At 40.5% G+C, this 24,106-nt stretch overlaps 1 protein-coding gene across 1 annotated transcript in view; it reads right to left on the bottom strand.

Annotated features, from left to right (window-relative positions):
* Positions 1-1,053: 1,053 nt before the first annotated feature.
* Positions 1,054-24,106, bottom strand: part of LOC5579180 (SNF-related serine/threonine-protein kinase) — a 163,405-nt gene continuing 140,352 nt past the window's right edge. Inside the window, exons 4-12 of the mRNA XM_001664225.2 lie at positions 19,370-19,720; positions 19,074-19,292; positions 17,803-17,978; positions 17,593-17,734; positions 17,311-17,520; positions 16,972-17,109; positions 7,621-7,735; positions 5,359-7,092; positions 1,054-4,372 (exon numbers count right to left, since the gene is read on the bottom strand). Of these exons, the coding sequence (XP_001664275.2) occupies positions 3,953-4,372; positions 5,359-7,092; positions 7,621-7,735; positions 16,972-17,109; positions 17,311-17,520; positions 17,593-17,734; positions 17,803-17,978; positions 19,074-19,292; positions 19,370-19,587 (3,372 nt within the window). The 5' untranslated portion in view covers positions 19,588-19,720 and the 3' untranslated portion in view covers positions 1,054-3,952. The remainder of the gene's footprint in view (positions 4,373-5,358; positions 7,093-7,620; positions 7,736-16,971; positions 17,110-17,310; positions 17,521-17,592; positions 17,735-17,802; positions 17,979-19,073; positions 19,293-19,369; positions 19,721-24,106) is intronic.

Raw genomic sequence — 24,106 nt, 5'->3', positions numbered from 1 at the left:
TGAACGGCACTGACGTCCGTATTCCGGATACAATTCACGATCCTCGAGGTCAACTGCTCCATATCCTTAGCTCGCCAATTATATTTGTAGACTAGGGCACCGAGGGAGTCTAAAAAATCGTCAATGGGACGGCACTGGGGCAAGTTGGTCGGGTTTCTTTCCTTCGGCACGTACGGCGTTTCGTAATATCGTACAACACGCTCGAGGAGTGCTTGCTGTTTCGACGCCACCTTCGATTGATCTGACAGCACCCAAAAGAAAAGAAACCAAAGAAACATGCCACCAGTGTTGTCATATTTTTTTCCGAATCTCATCTGTGTTTTCGGCCTTAGGTCAACCTCCAAAAATCTTGGTAAAAATTTATGTTGTGTAAAAATCCCAAAACAAACAAAATTTGTGGATCAAAAAGGAGCTTTGAAAACGTAGTAATTTGAGTGCAAATTTTGTAATTTGAGCGAATTCACGTGACTCGTCTGTAGTCATTGTCGATCAAAGTAAGCATGCATATTTCAGACGTCACTCGTCGACTCCCATAGTAATCCAGTCACATAGAGTGACAACTGTCGACAAACTCGAGTGACAGAGCCAAGTCGAGAGTGGTCGACAGTGACTCCAATCGAGTCGTTTTTGATCGACTAGACTTAGAAAACAGGGCCCGTATTATGGCTGTATTTGACATGTCAACAATTATTCATTTGAACTAATTCTACTAAAAGAAAGTTAAAAGATGCATAATTGGTCGGTGTTCAGACAGACTGCACCAAGCTTTTTCTTAATGGTTTCAGAAAAAGTACCCAAAGCATTTGAAATAACAAAATATTTGCATTATTTGCTGTAGTAATGGTACCTAGCTATATGATGATGCATCCGGATCAAAATAGCATCAGAAAAATCAGAACTAATGGAGTTATTGACGTACCTTCAGAACGCCACAATAAGTATCATCTAGTCCGGTCTGTCTGAACACCGATCAATTGTTTCTAAGAGTTGAAAATACTTAAGTTTTTGAGATAAACTAAACAGAGTACTGGTATTTCTACTTTATATCTTCTGAAACTGTGTCCTAAACTCGTAAAATATCCTAAAATCTTGAAAATCTTTTTTATCTCAAAAATCTGTGATCTGTGCTCACAGAGATATCTGTAAGCAAGAACAGGAAAAAATCTGTGTAATTACAGATAAATCTGTGTATATGGTATCACTGCATGCCACCCATTTTAAGGGAGTCCAGAGAGCAATTCTCTTGAAGAGAAAAAAACATACACTCTTTACTTGAATTACAGAAAAGTTTTGCTATCATTTTCATTTTTACTGAACTCCCGTTAGAAGCAAAGTTTAAGTAACGAATAACATTTACCATTACACATTATCGTTTCATCTATAGACTTATTTTAAAGTCAATAACGGCGCCGGCCACGTCCTTGCGGTTATCGGGGAAGGGAATGAATGTTAAGTAGTGTGACATCCATTGTTACTGAATACCGAGTATACCTCTACAATTTCATGCTTGTCACGGGAAAGAGTTTTTGTTAGTGGGAAGAATTAAGTAGCTACACAATCTGGATTCAGCTTGGCAAGTTATGCGATTCGTGTCAACTTCAATTTGAAAAGTTATCCATTTACAGAATATCCTTCTATTATATTCTCCTGTACAAAAAATTGTCGACACTTTCAGTGACGAACCATTCAGCAATTGATAAATGATTCGATTTACGGAACATGAACCGCAATAATATTCTAATAGTCTATGGATAAAAACCCGTCGACACTTCAAAGATTTTTTTCGTAATTACAAACAGTTATTCAATATGTATTATGTAAAATAGCTCATCTCAGTGCTAAGAATCCATGTTTTTAAAGTGAGCATCATAAAGAGGAATTACTGATTTTGGCCAAATCATTTCAAGGATATTTTTTTCCGTTTTTTCATACTGTTTTCAAGCTTTATCAATCACAAAGTTTATTCTTAAATTTGAATTTCATAAGGGTTTTGCAGTGTGCCAGATTGAAACTACATGACCCAAGTAACCAAATAGCACTTTAATTCGCCCTGCGTGCCAATATAGTGTTATTATACAGCTGACATGGTGGTTACTTGGGGAAGTATCAAAAATTACATTTTAGACGTGAAAAGTTTATCGTCATTTTAGATTGTTGATAACGAAACGACGATTTGTTTGCAACCATTGAATTGACTTGGGGTACTTGGTTGTTCGATTTTTCCCATGGGGTTGTATTGAGGTGCCAGAAGCCTGTATGAATTATAGTACGACAATCATTGGTAACACATGGAGTGTCGAAACAATCATCGTTTTGTGAACAAATACATAAATGTTGCATACATGATAATGCATACCGTTTTCACGATAAAGAAATTAAATAGAAGCATGGAACGAGCTCACCAATTGATGGTGTATCGTTTCAGTGCTTGGGTTTCACAAAGCACTGACTAGCAAGAATCGTAAAAACGAAAACAAAACTTCTCCGGCAAGTCTCCAGTTCAGTTAGAAGCACCACTTCAGTTAGAAGGTGGAGAAAGCAGAAACACCTGTCAATCCAAACTATCAATTTCTTAATCCAAATGATACGGCAAGTGCTGCATTATGTGTACGATGACTCTTATGAATATGCTTGTGTATCTAAAAAATGTTAGTTTCGCACTCTCTTGATTAGTAGCTTGTTCATGTTCTGTTTAGTTTTAGATTTCAGTTCAATTCGAACTGTGTAGGATTGTTTCAGGATTTTCTTCGACAAAATTCATGCATTCAATTGGGTTAAACACCAAACACATGAACGGCTTAGTCATCACACTTTAAGAGTATTCCTAATCTTTCGAAAGGAGATATCCTAACCGTTCACATATGCGGATGTATGTAATATTTATTGGCAACTTTTCTTTTTCCAAAAACAAGTAGGGAATAAGAGAACCTAAACTATACTTTAAATTAATTTGCTTTCATTTTTTTTGCAATGATTTTCCACCCTACCGTCTCGTTTTGTTTCTCCTTCTGCATACAGTCCCTGTGCACAGCACATACAAATGATGCCTATTTAAAATTTATTGATTGATTGGTTGGGTATTTAAATTGAGTTTGTATTTGTGTAACTGTTTAACCTATCTCAAAACCTTTTTGCACTGTACAACTTTAAATACAAATCTTCTGTGTCCTCCTACGACTGCTTAAAACATGTTTGCTCTCGGTAGTCAAAAGTTTCTAAAAGGAAACATACACACTAATATGGACAGAATTTATAGCTATTCAGTTGGTAAAGAAGAAAATAACACATTTGTAACAAGGAAACCGTCCCGTATGTGTGTTTGTATGTTTTTTACTAACCGCGAGAACCCTTGCGGAATATTCAGGTAGTATTCAACGGTAAACCTAAGCTCATAACCATTATTGCACATCGATTTGCGTACACGATCCGAGACACATTTTCCTTCAAAAATTTCGTGTACCAGTAGGATCAACTCTCATTGATTGTTGGTGGGGTTGGTGCGGTGCTGCAGCAGTCAGTGTCTTAATGAATAGAAAATGATTGGGCCGAACCGAACTTCGAGCTTCGAGCTGATATTCAATATGCATTCTGTTTTCGAGATCTCTTTGGCGCTTTTAGCTGTATCCGTGCGGAAGTAGAGTAGTAGTGCTACTTCGGCTCACGGAATCATTGCTATATGAATAATGCGTGTGCAAGAAGTTTTTTTTCCATCAGGATGATTCTAGGTGACGATGAGTTGGACGCGAACGGTCATCAGTCAAAAACTACACGTAAGGAACATTCAGGCCTGTGGTAGATCCTAAGTAAAACTAAAACCAGATGAAAATGGAAGCGCTCTAGTGGTGATTGATGACGATGATGCTGGTGAGCAGTGCAGATTTCGTGCGCGTGCTAATTTGTCTAATCAACAGCCAAGGTACTTAAACATATGAGATGTTCAATTCTCCTACTACTACGCGGTTTTGATTGGCACTGAAGCAGTGGGCCTGGCTCCACCGGTTGCTAGTCCACAGACCGGGCTGGTTGCCCCACCAGTGGCCACCACCAGCTCTGCTGGCGATACGCTTCCGTTGGACATGGCCGCCGCTGCCGTGATAAAACTGTTCCCATTGTGATTGATGTCTCCGTCGCTACCGAGCAACCGCGTACCGCTGAGGCAATTTTTGAACCGATGCTTCTCGTTGAAGATGGTCGAATGGCGTGCGTTGGAGTTGGCTCCTCCGGCACCACTACCGCCACCGCCCCGACCTCCCCCAGAACCGTTCGGATTCTGGTTTACCTTATCCCGTACAATCGAACCACACGACTGAGCCTTGTAGAGGCGACCTCGCTGGAACAGGCCAGACAGCGGAACGTAGATCTTTTTGTGCACCTGTAGAAGAAAGGAAGGGTGATAAAAAAGGTTCAAGATTTTACATATGAAGATTTTGAGAGAATCAACAATGAAATTATTTGTGAATCATATAATTGATCTGTAGAGATTCTCTAACAGTGAATTGCGGAATGTCGACATGAATGTTTAGCTAAACAGCTACCCTCTGGTCCAAAACAGAAGAATGCGATTTTCAAGCGGTAGATCTCGAGGTTTGCTGAATAATGATAAAAGCAGTCATCAACGACGACGACGCAGGCGAGAATGTGGACGCGTACGTTAAACGGAGTCGACGGAGCAATTGGTTCGACGAGGTGAGTGTAAAGTGATTATGGAGGGAAAAAAAACGGCGCGGGCATTTATACTGCAGCAAGGTACTCGGCAGAACGGGGAGACGCCCATCGGGCTCATCATCAAGGAAGATGTTCAATGCTTCAACCAAAGGGGTACCAGAGGAGTCCGCGACACGTGTAAAGAGACAACGCTCAGAAGCTGGCAGCAGGAGTGGGATAACTCCGCTAAGGGTAGATGGACCCATCGGCTAATACCAAATGTGTCAGATTGGTATGGTAGAAACCATGGGGAAGTGAACTTCCATCTGACGCAGTTTCTGTCAGAACATGGTTGCTATAGGCAGTACCTGCATAGCTTCGGGCACTCAGAATCTCCTGCGTGCCCCAATTGTGCTGGTGTGGAGGAAGCGGCGGAGCATGTCGATTGCCCCCGTTTCGTTGTTGTGAGAGGTCGCATTCTCGCTACATGCGGAGGGGACACGTCCCCCGACAATATAATAGAGAGAATGTGTGCGGATGGCGAGTGCTGGAATGCAGTAACTACGGCTGTCTCTCACATTATGCTGGAATTGCAGCCTACCAAGTTGACAGTGGAGGAGGAACGGGGAACACTTAAACTACTGTTCACGGAAACTGGAAGTACTAACGAAGATGGAGCTCTAGGATTCGCTTATATCTATCATCGGAACTTACCTGGAAATACCTTCCCAAGATCTTGATCTTCTTCGTGCTCTTCCCACTGCTTTCGGACGCGTTCAGTGCCTTGGCCAGCTCGACCACAATCTCGATATCGTCCCCAGAAGGAGCCGTCGTCGACGTCGTGATGCCCGTTTTAAGCGCTTCGGCTGGCATATCCACACTGGGCGTGGAACTGTTAGACGACGGCTGATGGTGCTGCTTCTTGAATGGATGGAATATCCGCGCGCTGAAACCTTTCGGTTTGCTTGGGTGACTGCTACCGCTACTACTGCTGCCGGTATTGGGAGTGTTGTTCGTACTGCTATTACCTACAGCGCCTTCGTTATTCTCGTCGTCTGGATGGTTCACGTTATTGCTAAACTCGTCCTTGGGGTCATACTCCTCCTGACTGGTGGTGGTGGTGGTGGTGGTTGTGGCTGTGGTTTGGCTTGGTTGCTCCCCATCGGGAGTATCAATTGGCACGGTTGAAGATGATATGGCACCGGCAGCCGCGGCAGCAGCAGCTGCTGCAGCGGCCGAATGAGAAGTCTCGGATTCCTGGACCTCGGTTATCCGATTCAAAGATTGGCTTTCACGAAGCCGCGTTTCGACTGGCCTTCTTCGTCCTCGATGTCGTCGGAAATCTACCTGCTGGGACGACTTCTGACGGTTGCCATTCCCGGAGTTTCGTTTTTCCGTATTTGGCTGATTACCGGCATCGTTATTGGAAGAACTGCTCGCAGCTCCAGTCATAATGGCTCTCACGCAAGCACCCGTGCTAGAAGGTGCTGCAGCGTTACCGGGATCCTGCGAATCACTCGAGTCATCGTGAGAATCGCGACGCTGGGTTTGTGGTTTCACGGTGGAATCCACGATTTTGTGCGCTCGCTTCTTACGATTCTCCGAGTCATCGTCAGATGCGTCCGAACTACTGCAGGAAGCGGTTCGGGACTTGTTGAACTTCGTACGCCGATGGACATTGTTTCCATTTCCACCTTGACTTTGAGCTCGGGCGTTGAATTGGTTCCTGATCACCGGTCGAGGAGTGGTCGTCGTACTGTCCGAACTTCCGACATCCGTTCCTTCCTCGAATATTTCATTCAAACAGTTGGTGTTGGTGTTCAGGATGGTATTGACTCGCGTCGGCGACGGCATCGTTTTGTACTTCGGAATACTCGAGGTGTTTACGATATTCACCGTAAGCGGCATCGTTATGGTCGCACTATCCGAAATTATTTTCGTACTGACCAACTCCGCATCCTTAATACTAGCAATACATTTGTCGAACGAACCTCCTCGAACGTTCCCTTGCGGCTTGAGAATGGATGTTTTCTTTGGGAAATCCATCCCCCTTTTGATCTCCGGAACCTTCCGATGTAAGCCACCACCAGCGATTCCCAGTCTTTCTTTGGTACAACTATTTTCACTCGTGATCAGCGTCACATTCCCAATCCCTACGAATCCACCCAGCATCCCCGCAGCAGCATTTTCTTTTGCTTCCAGCTCCTGCTGCAGCTGCAGCTGCTGTTGCAACAATTCCTTTTCTTTTGCTTCCGCTTGCTTTTTCGCTTCCAGCTTCAGTCGTTCGGATTCCGCTATCCGATCCTGTACGGTAATGTTGAGCCGACCCTCCGAACGGGACCCTCGTCGGTTCAACGGGGTGGACAGTTCCTCGTGACCAGCACCAGTAACATCGTCCTCGTCATCTTCCTCCTCTTGTACGATACTGCACTTCCGGCTTCGACCGGTCTGAAAGATGGAAAGGTGTAATACTAGAACTAAGCTTTGAATGGATAACACCGCGCTCTCAAGCACCAAAACATCGCTTTTTACTTATTTTAAGGTTGTTGAATCCATTGCCGTTTTTAAAAATACCATAGCACGTATAGTTTTAGATTATATTGGCTTGTGGATAATGCATTATTTAATTTTAAGCATTTCAGCCAACTTGCATTCAAGTTTACCAGCTTGTGTGGCGATTGGTTTGCTTAATTTACCACACAATAAGACTTGATCTTTTAAAGAGTACTTATCAACAAAGTTAATAATTTTCGATGCTCAAATTGTTGTTTATGCAATAATATTTTTTCGTTTATAAAAAGTATGACGAGTGCTGCAAAATCAAGTTTTGCAACGAGTTTCACACTACATTTTTGCAATTACAAAAAATATTTCTGAGAGCGTCAGATCAAGCTAAGAAGCTTCACTAGAGACACATGATTTGATCCTTGAGACACGCAAAAAAGTTATTTTTGCTGTGTAATTTGGTTGATTTACCTGTCCGGTCTCCGTACCCGGCGTCCGGGGTACACTCAGATGCATTCCAAGCTTGTGTGGCAGTAAACCGTCCTCTTTGGAGTCGTCTTCGGAGTTTTTCTTAAAACCTTGCAGTCTGCAAATGATGGATGGATAGCGAGTGCGGGTTTGATTGATGCAGTTTGGGTAGTGGAGCCAAAAGGCATTCGATTGGTACAGCACTAATTTTATTTGTTAACATCCACTTACATATCAAACTAATTATAGATTATGTGTACAAATCAAAAGGCATACGACGAAACCATAAAACTTACAGCTAGGATCACTGTTAATTTATATAAACCTGTATTAAACAAACCTATTAAGTACCAATTTGTTGTTAGACTAAAAGTGTGTTAAAAGAAAAAGCATGCAATAATTTTGAAACCAATAATTATGTTGTTTCGAAAACTTAGGATTAAAACTATAGTAAAAGTGCGCGCAAAATTGGCTAATAGTGGTTGAAGTAGTGCAGCTAAATTTCCGGTGCATTCTATGATCCCAAGATTGATAGGGTCCTGAAAGAAAATCATTATTGTCATATTTCCCACGTGCTCAATCTACAACGGTAAACATTACGAAGATATGAACCGGGAGTGTGTGCTGTTTAAATACAGGGACAACTTCAACGGTGTTAGGATCATGAGTTGATGAAAGAAATTCAGGTGACGTCACACAAGACAGAGGGATTTGAGGGATTACGAGCAAGGATTACATACCGTTGATTTTTGTTATATTGCCAGTTTGTATGGTTTCTTTTTTCAATATTAAATCTACTTCAGAGCCTAACAATTGTATCTTGGAATAGTTCGCAATCAGGACCCAAAAGATAAGTTTTCCAATCAGACAAATTTTAAGTTGGGAGTTTTATTTGCTAACTCCAATTCGAAAAGAAGTTCGATTGAAAGTTCATGAAAATACAGCAATTCTAAGATTGGTTTGAAACTCTATGACGCACAAAAAAAAAACCCTTTTTTTATTTAAGATAAATCTAGGTTTTACTTAGAAAACATTGGGTTCTCAGGCGAACCTCAGAGCTTTCCAATCGATGACTCTAGAAAATTTTCGTATATCTTCATAGATCTAGATTTTTACCCTCACGGCACCGATCGTGTAGCCAACCTCGGTGGGAACTATGATCATATGCTCACATGGAAGGTGGACAGGGGCTACTGTAAACCTGAAGCGCCCGTTCCACATGTCAGGTCCGGTCCAGCTAATCGTCGTCCAAGTGCCAGCTAGGGACTCTAAGCTTAACTGTACACCATGGTCCGCCGGAAATTTAGAAGGAATGTTTCTCTAGAAATCTAGGTGGTTGAAGCCGCAAAAATAAAGCATCAAAGAATGACCGAGAGATTACGAACCGGAACAATCGACGAAGACCATAGCGATTGAAAAGGACTAACAATTGGCAGCTCGATAGCCACGACAGGTAGGACATGAGGAGGAGTTCAGACCAACTTTGGGAAAATGCTCCCCGTGGCTGCCGAACGGCCTTGATAGCATAGCATAGACTGACTGTACATGTCAATGGTTGCTACTCCGTGATTGATCGGAACTGGTAATAGTTGCACTGCGATCCAAATGAATGAGGGATGGGAGTTTCCGCTTGCTATCGGAGTGCAATTTTAGCAGATCTAATATTATTGATCAATAACGACGCCGGCCAAGTCCTTAAAGTCAGTTGGGATGGGGAAGGAATGTTAGGGTGTAATGATTGTTGCTTCTAGAGACCGAGAATACCTCTATATCTCCACAATCGTCACGGGAAGGGTGTTAATTAGTGGAACAGGAAAAGATCTGGGAGTCACCTTTGGTCGGTGATGCGATCCATGGATAAGGAGGAAAAATACGACTTATATTTAAAGCTAGTTTTTATCTTTGTCTCGAAAAGTTTTTGGTAAAAGATTCACAATAAACGTCAACATCTATAATGTCAAACCATTCAAAAGAAGTCTTTATTAATGGCGAAAAGAGAAAAATATATGCATATATTATAAATGATATAAAACAGGAATAATGCCGACACTTGTAGTGACGAACCATACATAGTTTGTTTGAAAATTACATAAATGTATTGCTGTGCATTTTTGTCTCAAGTAGAAAAGTGTTTGGTAGAAGTTTTAAAAAATACGTCAACATTCATAATGTCGAACAATTCAAAAAATATCTTCAGTAATATCAAAAAATTTATATGTATATTAGAATTGTATAAAACAAGCATAATGCCGATACTTGTAGTGACGAACCATACAAAGTTTGATTGAATATTACATAAAACTAACGCTTTCATGAAAAAATGTGTTATCATAAGCATGAAACGAGCTCACCAGTTGGTGATCCATCCTCGATTGAACACGAATATCTTTTCGCACTCACACAGCGCGAACAGCAAAACTTCTCGGTGCCCCGAAACCGAACCGTCTTGCTTGAGCTTTTCGAAGCACTGCCCAGCAAAATGCGCGAAACGAAACACAAAAACAAACTCCCGGCGACCCGAAAACGAAGCGTCTTGCTTGGGCTTTCCGAAGCACTGCCCAGCAAAACACGCGAAACGAAAATCAAACTCCCGGCGTCCCAGAAACGAAGCGTCTTGCTCGGGCTTTCCGAAGCACTGCCCCGTGGCTGCCGAACGGCCTTCAACTGATTTATTTCGCTGCCTTTAAGAATATTACCATTTGTAGCACCTGCTTCCAACATAGCCTTCCACATCGGTACACCCGGAAATCATCATAGCAGACAGAATCAAAAAACGTCGTAGTTTCGGTTGGGCAGCACTTCTCCGACATCATCGATGTCGATGTGCCGCTCACATTAGGCACGTTAACGAAACAATTCGACAGTTCGACGAAGAATTAAAGCAGACTCTTATGCAGAAGAATACATCCCGGGCGATCACAAGAATCGGTAGAACGTGGAACGTAATAGACATAAAAGGAAACAGCAAAGAAGAAAAAATGCTACCTAGAGGAAGCAGGATGGAGCAACTGTGCCGGTCTCAAGCGGAAGTTCTATCAGAAGCTCAACGAACGTGAAGTGTTTGGAAGGTGGAAGCAACACTTCGATGAACACCTGAATGGTGCTCATTCAGATGATCCCGAATAAGCTGCCCATACATCTGCTCCAGGTGCGATGAATAGAGCTTGAGCTTGAGCTTGATTGGCCGCCCATGGATGCTACTCCAGTATCGCCAGATCAGCTGCATTACACAAGGAACCAACCGAATGACTGCTTGGGACTAACACGCCAGTTCATGCGGAAGTGTATGGATTGGGGGAAAGGCATGGCAGAGAGGTTTGCTTTTGTGGTTAGCAGACTGCCTAAGAATCAGGCGTAAGGAAAAGCATGCGCGCGTTGAAGAATGGAAGCGTTAGGGAAACGGTTTCTTGTCCGTCTCTGGTTCTAGTGTTTTCTATGAACGAATAGTTTGAGTGTGATATATTTAGAATAGAAGATAGAAGCATGTATAGTTACAAAACTGTGAAGCGAAAATTCCAGTTTGAATTCAATCGTGGACTATCGCGAGTGTATTGGGTCATCCATTAATTACGTCATGGATTATGGGGAGATGGGGGGGTTAGATTTCTTACGCGCCATACATATTATTTTAAATTTTCATACAAAAATCTTACCGTGGGTCCAAAAAGCACCAAAAATGTTTTACGTAATTAATGGATCGCCCCTATGAACTTTTGTGTCTGTTGTTCAAATCACTTTAGTTTAGAAGGTGTTATGCAAGTCATGTGTCGGGTGAGTGGCCTTAAAACGTTAGACAGCAAAAACACGGATGTCACGATAGGCTATGATACATTCGAGGTGGTCGATGAGTTCGCTACCTCAACGGCTTATAATTTGTGAAATACGGAACCGTACCATTTGTGGAAGTCAGGTCTACTACAGACTCAAGAGAAGCTGCGATTACAAAATATTCAATTTCGAGCCATATGTATTATTTACATACAATACACTCTATGTTTGAGGATCTGCAAGCTCTTAGGGTTTTCGAACGCCAGGTGCCAACTCTAGCGAACACAATATTCAGAAATGCGCGAAAGCTGGAAGAATAATATGAGCATTGCATTGCATGCCGGGTAACAGCCCTGAAAAGCTGATGTTCGCTTCGGATCCGGTTGATACAGGAAGACGTAGAGAGCAGTGAGATATATGAATACAAATACGCTACGTATTATTAGATCTTGCGGACTAATACAACCTGGGCAGATGCCGAGGTTGATCCTGTGACTCCGGTGGAAAGTAAACTTCTGGTTCACAGAGGTGGATCTATCCGACGGAAATCTTCTCCTTCGACACAAGTTTGAGTTAGGATATTTTCTGGGTTCGAATATTTCATTTCAACTGATTTTTTGGAGTTTCTGCCAAAATGCCTTTATATTTTATACAATAATGAACTATTAACCAGTGAAAGTGAAGTTAAATGTGTTTGATTTTGAGTGAAGATCTCCGATTGTTGTAAATCGAAGAGCTGGAGGAATCTGGAAGCAGGATTTGGAAGCAGTTAATCTTGATTTACCAGAGTTGATGTGTCCTCCTATCTTCACAGAGAGGAAATAGTTGGATTTGCTACAAACGAAGACGTGAAGACGTTAAATATAAATTTGGTGAAATAGTTCCTTTTAAAAACTTTTTGTAGGTTTTCATGTTTTATAAAACTAGCCGTGCCATAATCGAACGATATTTTATAGAGCATTATTACCAAACCATTAACCGTGACTTGAATAAGAAAGTCATCTTAAGGAATTAATTTTAATCAAATTGTAGAAATTGTAGATAATAAATGCCGAAATCTACAAATTTTGGAAACCTTTCGATTTTGGCACGGTGCAAAAACCGAATGTGGCTAAAATCGAACGGGATGTTTCCAAACATGAAAGGGCACTGTGTCGATATAAATTTCACTGCTGAGGCTGTAGTTTGTTCTTGCCAGAGTGCTATTATTCTGGTTCATTCTTCATGGTAAGCTTCAATTTTGTTTGTCTGCCTATCTTTGAATGCTACCCCTTGTCCCTGTATTTTCCATACAATATATTGCATAACGTGAAAGGGATAGTTTTCTTTTTATTTCAGTGAGCGAGTAATGGCGCTTAAGCCAAGGCTCTAGAGCCAGGACATGAGGCCCAAATACCTATGTCCCATTCCAGGAAAAGGAAAATATACAACAATGGAATGTGCGCTAACATTCTTAGCAAAGCCACTCCCAACGATTTTACCTATTCCCTAAAATGAAACGGTTGGTACGCTTGTCCCCGTTTCATCCATCATAAAATTTAAAAGCTGTCGTCTATCATGTTATTCATAAGGGAATAATCTGATCGCCAGAAGTTTTTATTTTATCTTCAACACAAAGTATGTACAGTGGGGGCCTGGCCATTTTAATATTTGTATTACATTATCGATGAAATATTAATGTTGACAAGAAAATAGAAATTATGATACTTCCAGGATGCTTTTCAATATTGGCTGTGTAAGCGCTTAGAATAGAATAGAAAAGAATAGAGTAGAATTAGTGACTTGTTTAGTCAGCCTAGTCCACAGCGGTAGATCTTGTAGGACAGTAGGTACATCACACATCCCGCAGCGGAGGTGTCTGGAGGTAAACTTATTGTATGATAGAGATAAGTAATATATACCCAGATATTGAATAAAAGTAAGGCGTTGACCTAGTAGCGATATCAGTCAGTAGCCTGCGGTTGGAAAAAATAGCTTAGTTTTTTTGTAGTTCGTTATTTCAAGAAGTTATGGTCCCAGGAACGCCTTGAGGATGCTGAGACGTTTTTTATGAGGGACCACGAGGAAGTACTGGGACGAGGACACAGGAGCTGGACAAGGAGGTAGAACCTCAACGAAGGGGTAGAGCCTGGACGGGAGGTTGCTGAAGCGGAACCAAGAGTCAAAGGCCAAGATGCTGGACAGGTGCGGACGCTGGCTGAATTGGTACAAAGTGCAGTTGGCCAGGAGGTATATGGTGCGGCTTTACAGTAGAAGCTCAATGTTAGGAGGAGTTCGGTAGCTAGGAAGAGCTCGGTGCCAGGAGTTCAGAAGATAGAAAGAGCTCGTTGGCAGATGTGTGGTTCAGAAGTTGTGTGATGTGTATGTGTTGCACATACACCAATGCAAAGTACGATTGATTTGAGTGGGTCGGTGGAGGTGCATCAAAACCACATCCGTCTCTTTGCTGATTTCTTTATTGTGAAAACAGCGCGAAGGAACTCTATACCCTGAGAAGTCAAGAAAATTTTCAACCCTAACAGATCCTCTGCCACCTGGATTTGAAGCCGCAATCCTCAGCAATCAGCATGGTCTTGCTGAATATAAGTTCACCGCTATGGCTACTAAGGCTTCTGAGGCTAAGGGGCACAAGAGATTATCACAAAGTTGTTCCTTCAACTAGTCTAGTACGTTATGTACATTATGTAAAAATCAATTATCTGGATATTAGAAAATTTCGATATTAGACTATCTTGGTCACTAGACTGATGCAAATTTTGGAGTTTTTGCTCCCCTATGCTTAAACGATGTCAATTATGATGAAAATGAGCCTCCCAAAGTTTGAAGTGATCCGGAAGAAATTTGGTTGTGCACACGCTATTTGAAGTTTATATGGAAATTACTATGGGAAAGGCAAACCTTTTGTGTTCAGTCCTTTAACTGCTCGACATAATAATCTATGGAAAAGTAAACACACTCATCTCCTGTGAAAACTTCCCAGCTACAAGTTTGCCGAAGACCACTTTTCGATGGGACGTAAGGATAATTTGTTATTTTTGATAACAAAGTGTAAATTATGTTGAGATGATCATTCACTTACTTTCAGAGCAACACTGCTTTTTTGCTGTAGAACATAGTAGCCTGGATTACTTTGATCTATTCTTCCCGCCAGGAGCCACACTGTTGCCTGCCGAACAGTTGGTGAAGCATGCTACATGTAAACCAACTTTATGTTGATGAATAACAATTAATCCTGAGGTCCTATTAAAAAGTGGTCTTCGGCAAAGTTGTAGCTGGGAGAATTTCACATTAGAAGAATTTGTTCACTTTTCCATAAAATATTATGATGAAGAGAAAGAGGGCTGAACACAAAAAATTGGCGTTTTCCATAGTAATCTCCATATAAACTTCAAATGGCGTGTGCACAGTCAAATTTCTTCCGAATCATTTCAAACTTTGGGAGGATGCTAATTACCATAAATAAAATCGTTTAAGCATAGGGGAGCAAACATTTCAAAATTTGCATCACTCTATTGGTCACATTCTGTTATGAGTACACGAAAAAGCTCGCTTGTACTATACAACACAAGCGTGGTTGAGCTTGCAATGACAAAGGGCGCGACCAATCTCAAGCTATTGAAACTGACTGCCCTACTAATTCATAAGCATAAAACCAAATGCTGTTAATTTCAATATACCCCACTTCTCCGTTTCGTCAAAGACATCACACTAGCGCCACACTGGCATAAAAGTATACTAACACACTACAAACTTTGTGGCATGATTGTTATTTTTCTTCATTCTTCTGGCTAACCAGCATCAGTCGCAGTTTTACTTTCGCCTATTTCTGGCACCATACCTAACATGGACGCCCAGAGAGATCTCCGCACACACATATGAGGCCCCACGTATTGAACCCATCAGCTCATGGGCCGGGACCAAAGAAAAGAACTGAATGTTTGTTTCGATTTTGGATGTTTGACGTTTTGTTCTTCAATGCACGCTAAATTCAAAATAGCCAAGAGTTCGTTAACGCTCTTTTCTGTCAATAAATGGCGTTAAATGTGTGTCCTTTTTGTGTTGTATGGAAACTGCAGAAGTAGGATATATTGAGATAAATGATATTTGATAAAACTATGGCTAGGAATAATATGCGAGGAATGTCTGAAAGTGCGTTGATCATGCTTGCATGCAATATTTCGTATGGCAAACTTCAAGATTTTAACACTTATTGGAGATTTTGTCTGTAAAATTGTTAGTATGTAGTCAATTTTGAGTCCAACAGACATCAGAAAACTCCCAAATTGAATTGAAATATACAGTATTGGACAAAACATATGCAACATTTTCGATTTTTCATGTGTAATGACCAACAATGCTAATGGGGATCTCAGTTATTTATGGACCGATTTGAATGAAATTTTCAAAACTAGTCAGACATCAAATTTCAAAACATATTCTTGAGTAATTTTTCCAATTAACGATTAGCTAAGGTGATATTTTTGACAAAATATTATAATATTATCTAAAAATATGAAAGGTCGACATAAGAACTGTCTTTGGCAACCTCGAAATCTATAACTTTTCTAACGATACCAAGAAGCTATTCCTCTAAAAAGGTCTACCCCGTTTGGCATAATGCCATTTGGCATAATGCCATTTGGCATAATGCCGTTTGGCATAAAGTCGTTTGACATAATAGTCGTTTGGCATAATTTGAAAAAGAAAGATACTGCAGTGGTACAGTAATATGCCATACCATAAGGTGCGTCATAAAATTCCATGTTCCTTTTTTTCAAATGACATGGAATAACTTAGGCGTTGGATATATTTTTGTTAAAAATGCGCCATAATATTCCGGACATAATGATCCCGGAAGTCATGTATGGTGCAATTCCAAAAGAGCTTTATTGGATATTGGTTTCCTTGAAAAAATGATGATAAGAAGTATGTCCTATCACTAACTGACAACGGAATGTACGATCGTGAGCAGTTTATAGACACCCCTTTGCTTAATGGAAGGAATTTGATCAAATTCAATGTTTTTCACAATTATGCCAAACGACCGTTATGCCAAATAGCGATTATGCCAAACGACCGTTATGCCAAATGGCATTATGCCAAACAGCTATTATGCCAAACGACTGTATGCCAAACGGCATTATGCCAAACGGGGTAGACCCCTCTAGAGATATCAAGAAGCTATTTTAAGTAATGTCTTTTATAAAAAAAAGAATTCAGTCAAACTGTTATTACTTATGAACTCGTAATTGAAATCAATCAAAAATATATGTAAAACAAGTAATGTATGAAATTTATTGAAAATTTCATCCAGATCGATCCATAAATAACTCTAACCCTCTAAAGTTGACCAATTTGTATGGAAAATCGAAAAAGTTGCAAATGTATTGTCCAAAACTGTATGTGGTTAGGAAACATATCTTTCTTATTCGTCAAATATTTCTAGTGCTGCACAACACCAGAGCCTATCGCGAGCACCAAAACACAGAAACACACAAAAGAAGCACCAAAAGTGAGAGAGCACAAGCACACCAACTAAAACCAATATATTAGGAGTTCGCGTCCGCGGCCAGGTTTTGCGCTTACCTCGACGAATTGGACACCGGCAGCGACAGCTCCGGTTTCCGTTTTTGCGCTTCCTCCTGTCGGTGGGCGCGTAATTTTCGCTCCGCCAGCAGAAAATACGTCGCCGTTATGTGATTATACTCGTTACGATCTAGAGCCCTGGAATGCCGATGGAAAAAAAAAAGAATGGTAATTTGAGGAACAGTGTTTAGGAACAGGCCTTCAGAATTAACTTTGGAAGTTCACAAAAATTTAAAATACTACCGAACAAGCTTTACATTGATGATCAATGTTACCCTATATCAGCATAATTGAACTGTATAGAGTTACCCCGTTTGACGGCACCAGCTTCACACTTACTCTAAAATTTCCTCTTTGGTAGCTATCTTGCCGTTGATCATCTTTTGGATTATTAGCGTGTGGTCCTCCTCGCTCACTTGCTCCCGGCTGACAAGCGGCAGGTATTCGGGCGTTTCCTCGATGCTTCCCTCAAGCAGCCACTCGTTCTGGGCAATCTGCTGCAGGGTGGCACGTTTTTCCGGCTCCCGCACCAGCATGTTTCCGATAAGCCTTTGGCGAGCAAAAAAAGAAAATGTCAGAAATATAATTCAGTCTATTTTTCTACTAGGTATAAGCATTTACCTCCGACAGCCCCCGGACACGTGCTCCGGCATCGTGTACTTGCAGTCCATAATCATCGTGAGCGTTTCGGAGTCGTTTGCCTCCTGGAACGGTGGGTGGCCGCACACGAGCATGAACAAAATGACACCCAGCGACCAGACGTCTGGAAAGGATAAAATGTGAGAGGATGTTTGCTGCTGGTTTCCGCCGAAGCGGTACGCAATGACTTACCGACTGCTGGGGCATCGTAAGAATCACCGAGCAAAATTTCCGGTGCAGAGTACGCTAAACTACCGCAGGAAGTCTCCAGCTTCTGACCAGGGCAGAACTTATTACTAAATCCAAAATCAGTCAACTTTACCACTCCCAACTTTTCGAAGAATACCACATTTTCTGGTTTTAAGTCTCTGTAACGGAAAAATAATAAATATATAAAAAAATACCCAACAACCATCACGCCATAGTGGGACGAATGCTCAAGTTCGTATTTTTTCAGTAACGCGTTGAAACGTGTTTGTATTACAGTAAACTCTCCATAACTAGATATTAAAGGGACCATCAAGTTAGGTAGGTATCGAGTTATAGAACACAAAATCAGTACAAATGCGAACCAATTCATCAGTCTACTAAAATTCGAGGTTTGCTTCTGCAAAGTTTTGATTACATGATTTCGATTTACTTCGTCGTAAGCGCTATTATTCGTCGTATCAAACTTGAAATTTTCCGCTGTGGCAGATGTACACCATTTTTCCAAGTGTAGTTTTGTGAAGCTGTTATAGTTAGTCCACTTGTACATCAAAAATGCAATAAAACTACTGTATTTCGATAAATAACTTTAGTTCAATTATCCACTTTGCACTTTTTTTTACCGAATCGCATGGACGAAGACGTACCAAGCAAAATTTGATTAGCGATCGACTGAGCCACACCACATTACGATTCAAACTTCTTTCCGCTCCCTGTGTGACTTACTTCACCACCTTCGTACATCTTCACTGAAGGATTTCATTCCAATCACATGCCGTAAAACTTCTAAAATCCACGTAAAGTTAAGAAATTCTCTCAACGACCGCATATAATTGAGAAGGTAAACAAAGTTTTTCATCCGTCCAGCTTTAGAAAAAAAACTTGTGCGCATCAATTGGTGCGTGATGTTCAGCGTAGCACTTTAAGGAGATGTCTGTATTTCTATTTCCGGTTGTATTTTGAATTTTAAAGGAAGTCCATAAATTTCATCACGCTGAAGCAATGGATGGAGATGACCGTATGTCTAGATATTCTAGTAAAATATTTATATTATAGCTGTTTTTTTTGTAGAGTGATCAGACAGAGAGTCTGTTTTAATTTCATCAGTTCATTTCACTTTCACAACTTTGCCAAAGACAAAATATTAGAAAATCGTCAAATGAAAAAGTCGAAATTTACAGTGCCACTTTAACGCGTTACCGAAAAAAAATCACGATTTTGAGCATTCGCTCCACTGTGGCACCCATCAAGCTCACCTGTGCACAACATGCAACTGATGGCAGTACGAAATGGCCCGCACAATCTGGCGGAAGTACTCTCGGGCCACGTTCTCCGTCAGGCCCTTGTCGTGGCGCATGATGTAATCGTACAGATCCCCTCCATCGCCCAGCTCCAATATCAGATACAGCTTGGTTTGGGTGTCGATGACCTCGTACAGCCGAACCACATTTGGGTGCTGCACGAGCTTCATACATCTGCAAGAAAGCATCGGAAACCATATCAATCTCAATTCCGACACAGAAAACGAAGCCCTTTTCCCGTTCTCACTTACCGCACTTCCTGGAACAGATGGGCCCGCGAAATTTCGTCCAGTTTGGTTTTGTCGATCACCTTGACGGCCACCTTCTCGCCGGTGAAGACATGCCGGGCCAGCTTCACCACCGCAAAGTGTCCGGAGCCGAGCGTTTCCTCGAGGTCATATAGGCCAGCTATTTTACCATCGTAGACGCCGGCGCGGCTCGCTGGGGACAAACCGAACGTTCGCTGCATCCTTCTACTGCCCTGCTGGTTTGCTGTGCAATGCGAACCGGTCCGATCCGATGACGGTGACTGTTCCCTAACGACCTAGCGCAAGGTCGCCAGGATTGCACCAACAGGTGGCGATCTTTGTTGTGGTGGCAATCTGCAATGCAAAGAGGCAAGAAACAAAACGAAAGGGAAATTAGCGAACTTGTAGTTGTTTGCGGAGTTACACAAGTGTAGTTGCTAATCGATGTTTTCGCGGGGGACGGTCAATGTCAGGCCACGTGTTTCGACGAGGCGGTCGCTTGTAAAAGTTCTATGAGTGCACAATGCATCACACATGTTTATCTGCAAGTCGGTGGCGCTAAGCAGTAATCCTATTACTGGGCCACTCAGCTGTGTAAAAAGTGATACTATTCACGATTTATATGCAAAGCCAAGGGAAAAAAACTATTTGTAAAATTGAATTCAGCAACTTCTTCTCATTTTGCTTACTTTAAACAATATATTCTATCGAATTCTAGATCTACTAGGGATCACCATACTTCTTTTAAAAATATAGTACTAACCCATTTTTCCATGAGATGTTAAAGTTCCATACTAATATTTCGTTAAGTTTAGCTTACTCAACATCTAAATGTACATTGCATCGAAAATTGAATTTCCTGTGTAACGAGGGCGACATTGGATATCAAAGTAGATTTATAGGGGAACATCCCCCAGTACTCGTCACCTACGACAAAATTCATAACTCTGAAATTATTGGTTTAATGCGATTTCGTTTTAGTTGTAAATAAAAATAAATTTGACAACATGAATACGAATTTTGACAATGAGCTTTTATTATGTATTTTAGTACCAAATCTACCAGTTTCAAAAGGTGGCTACCAATACTGGGCACAATTTTGAAGTGTTTTGAAGTCAATATATTCTATCTTTTACAAAAACATTTTTAACATTTAAATGGGTGATTGAAGTTTAATTTAGCTTGCAAGACGTCAATTAAAAAAAAATCTTGAAATATTATAACAAATTAGACCTTTTTGGATGTTGTTCTGAATGAATTTTATATACAGTCAGTAACAAAAATTTATAATTTAATGCTGTTTTCCATATAAAATGCCTATGTATGGCTCTGTGTCTCAGCTTCTACATAGTATTATGTATTGGATAAAATTTGAATGATGAACTACAAATAACTCGAGATTGTCAGTAGTGAATTCATTTTCTAAGGAGTTTCAGACAAAAGGAAGTAACCGAGAGATTACCCAAGTAACCATAAGCACTAATAATAAGCCCTTAATCAGCATCATAGATGCGTACATGCATTATAATAGCACCACAAATGCTTACAGACCTTATAACAGCACTTCCGCTGCATAGAAACCCTATTACAGCATCATTAATGCTTCTAAGCTTGATGCCTACAGGCATTAAATAAGCACTATATTGGCTTTATATTCGAATACAAGGCATGTTTAAATGCCATCCAGTATTTTGACAGATATACCACGTGTTTTGTGTTTGCATATAGTGGTAAGAGGGAGTCAAACATAAATCTTCTCACTACTACAATTGCAGGTTTTATGACGGGGAAAAGTGATGGTTTAAATTGGTCACTTTTCTTTCCAATACTATTCATCTTATGTGGCCGTAGGAGCAAAGGAGCAGGACAACAACTCAACAATACGGGTGTCGCAGGTTCGAGACGCAAAATGAGGAATTTCATCATCATAAAACGAGGATCAAAATGTGGCAATTGCAAGTCCTCAGAAGGATGAAAACTACCAAAACGAATATGTCTGATACGGAGAAGTACTATCTGTATCATTTTATTACATTTTTTGCATACTATTAGAGGTTTCCGTTTTCATTCATTCATTTATTTACCTCATGTACCAGTTGCTTGGCCGCATACGCGAAATGCTCTCTGGCTGCGTACACGAAAGCACAAAATATTCGCCCTAAAAACCTGGCGAAAACAACTGACGTTTCTCACGTGGTCTTATATCAGCATTAGTGGTGCAGAGAAGCACGGTTATATCTTGGCACTATAATGGCACGCTATTTCGCCTTTTCTGGCATTATAATAGCATTATATGCGTATATTAAACTGACATGCATCAAATGATTACCCTATATGCGCATATAATGCTGTAACCGTGCCGCATTATCGTGCTTACTGGTTACTTGGGTATTTAATTAAATTTTGAAACGGTAAGTTGTGGGTGGTTATGCGTTTACCTTCAGAAATTACACCAATTCGCAGAATACACCAAACCCCGCAAAGTTATCGCTTTCGAATTAAATTTAAAAGATACAAAACGTTTACGTGTCGAATCACCCATAGTTTGTTACCAATTTCATAAAAAATACATGTCATGGTACAACTGTGTTATTACAAGCATGAAACGAGCTCACCAGTTGGAAATCCATCCTCGACTGAACAGTCACAATCTCAGCGTCAACACGCTTAAGCAGCTTAAGCTAGCTGAAAAAAAGATCGCTCCGAGCGCGCGAAAAATGAATCGGACAACTTGGGCCTTCGCAAAGCACTACCCAAGCTAACGAAGCCAATCGAAAAAAAAAAACTCCGATTGCGCGAAAAATGTTTCGAACGGCTTGGGCCTTCGCAAAGCACTACCCAAGCGAACGAAGCCAACCGAAAAACACTCCGAGCGCGCGAAAACTGATTCGGACAGCTTGGGCCTTCGCATAGAATCGAAACGAACGGCTTGAGCCTTCGCAAAGCACTCTCTTTTCTAAGCTTCCAAGAGATGCTTTCAAACTTCCAAGGGAATCGTTCTCAGCTTCCAAGATAAGCTTTCCAGTTTCCCAAAAGAAGACTCCCAAGTTTCCAAGAGAAGCTTCTCAAGTATACGAGAGAAATTTACCACTCGTCTAAAATACAAGAGTCGTGGGTTCGATTCCCACATGAGAACGTGGATTTTTTTTTCATAATTTCAATAAAAATTTATTCATACTTATTGCGCGTAATGAATAACAAAGATGTTTTATCTTGATTCAAAACAAACCAGATAAATAGTAGTCGCAAATGATGTTGAAAAGATGAATAATGAATATGTACAGGCGAGTTCTCATATCCGATTATCATCCTGACTTCCTCAGCGTTGTTTGTATGAAGAACTTTAAGATCTTATTCAGCAGTATCGTCTATTGACTGTGACCTATGGTACTTCCTGTGCCGCATGCATATCAATCTCTTCGACACAGTAGCGCAACCAGGATTTGGTTCTAGGGAGGGTTTTTGGCGGTAAAAAGGGAATTACTTAATCTTACTGCATGAACAAGAAATTTCGCATTTTTTTTTTAATTTTGCGAAGTTATAATCGCAAGAGAGGATTGATGAAGAGAAATCGCAAATATCAGTTAAGCCCTTTGGAAGTAAAAGTATCGAATTGTGATTTAAGCTTACGAACCGAATCGCCATCGCCTTTGGGCTTCTCTAGATCTATGATTTTTCGTAATAATTGAACACAAAGAAATGCTTCTCCAACAATTCACGTGCTTTGAAGGTCGTAAAATTTATCTAAATGCTGCATCAATTATAAGATTGCTGAAGCTTCGGAATCAACTGTTGAGAATTCCAATATATCTATTAGTATGTTTAAAAACATCTCGTCAAAAACCTGCACTATATTTATCAGTAAAGGTGAGAAAATATGGTTTTTATGAAACTCTTTGGGGTTCATTAACCTTCTTATACTCAACCCGGCTTTAGACGGGGTACACTTTGGAATTTTGTGTATTTTTCTTAGCTCGGAAATCAATTTTTGGCTTATACCTTGGGCCATAATACGCATATTAGGAAAACGTTATACGACTTTCAAAACATTTTTGTATTTTTGAAAAATGTTTGAAAAATTGCGTAATTTTATAACTTACAAATGCCTGGGTCTAATTTAACGTATAATACAAAAAATTGTCATTTTATATTTTTCTACAAACAACATATCACAGAAAAAGAGCCTGGTGAAAATGAAATAATCTCAAATCGATGTTTCCGTTAGTAACATGGACAATGAAATATGTGCTTGAAAAAAATAAGAAATTTTATGTTCTCAAAAATACCGCAAAAACTCAAACTTTTATTACTGTCAAAAATTGGTACACAGAAGAGGCTTCAACAAAGAATGAAAAAGGATAGGGATGCTAAAAAATAAAAATAAGAAAAATCAAAAACCAAAAAAAAAAATCGAATACAAATAAATCATTGTCCAAAACGGGTTTAGAACGATTTTAGATAGCAAAAATTGATACTTAGATCGAAAATTGAAAATTGGGGAATTGGAGAGTTAATAAGAAAGTTACAACTCTGAAAAATATAACCGTTAATACAACCTACCGTTCCAGTGCTTGTAGGTTGCAGTATGGTCAGTCAGTCATATAAATATTTCTGCTCTGGAGAGGATTTGCCCCCAAAACCCCCTCTTGGTTGCGCCACTACTTCGACAAGCTGCTCGACCCTGCGCTACAGAACATCTAGTTGCAGCTGATCCAATTCTAAAATGATGTTTGGAGCAAT

This window comes from Aedes aegypti, chromosome 3, assembly GCF_002204515.2.
Source record: "Aedes aegypti strain LVP_AGWG chromosome 3, AaegL5.0 Primary Assembly, whole genome shotgun sequence".
Classification (NCBI taxonomy): domain Eukaryota; kingdom Metazoa; phylum Arthropoda; class Insecta; order Diptera; family Culicidae; genus Aedes; species Aedes aegypti.
The sequence above is the reverse complement of the archived record's forward strand: the minus strand, read 5'-3'. Positions and strand labels throughout refer to the sequence as shown.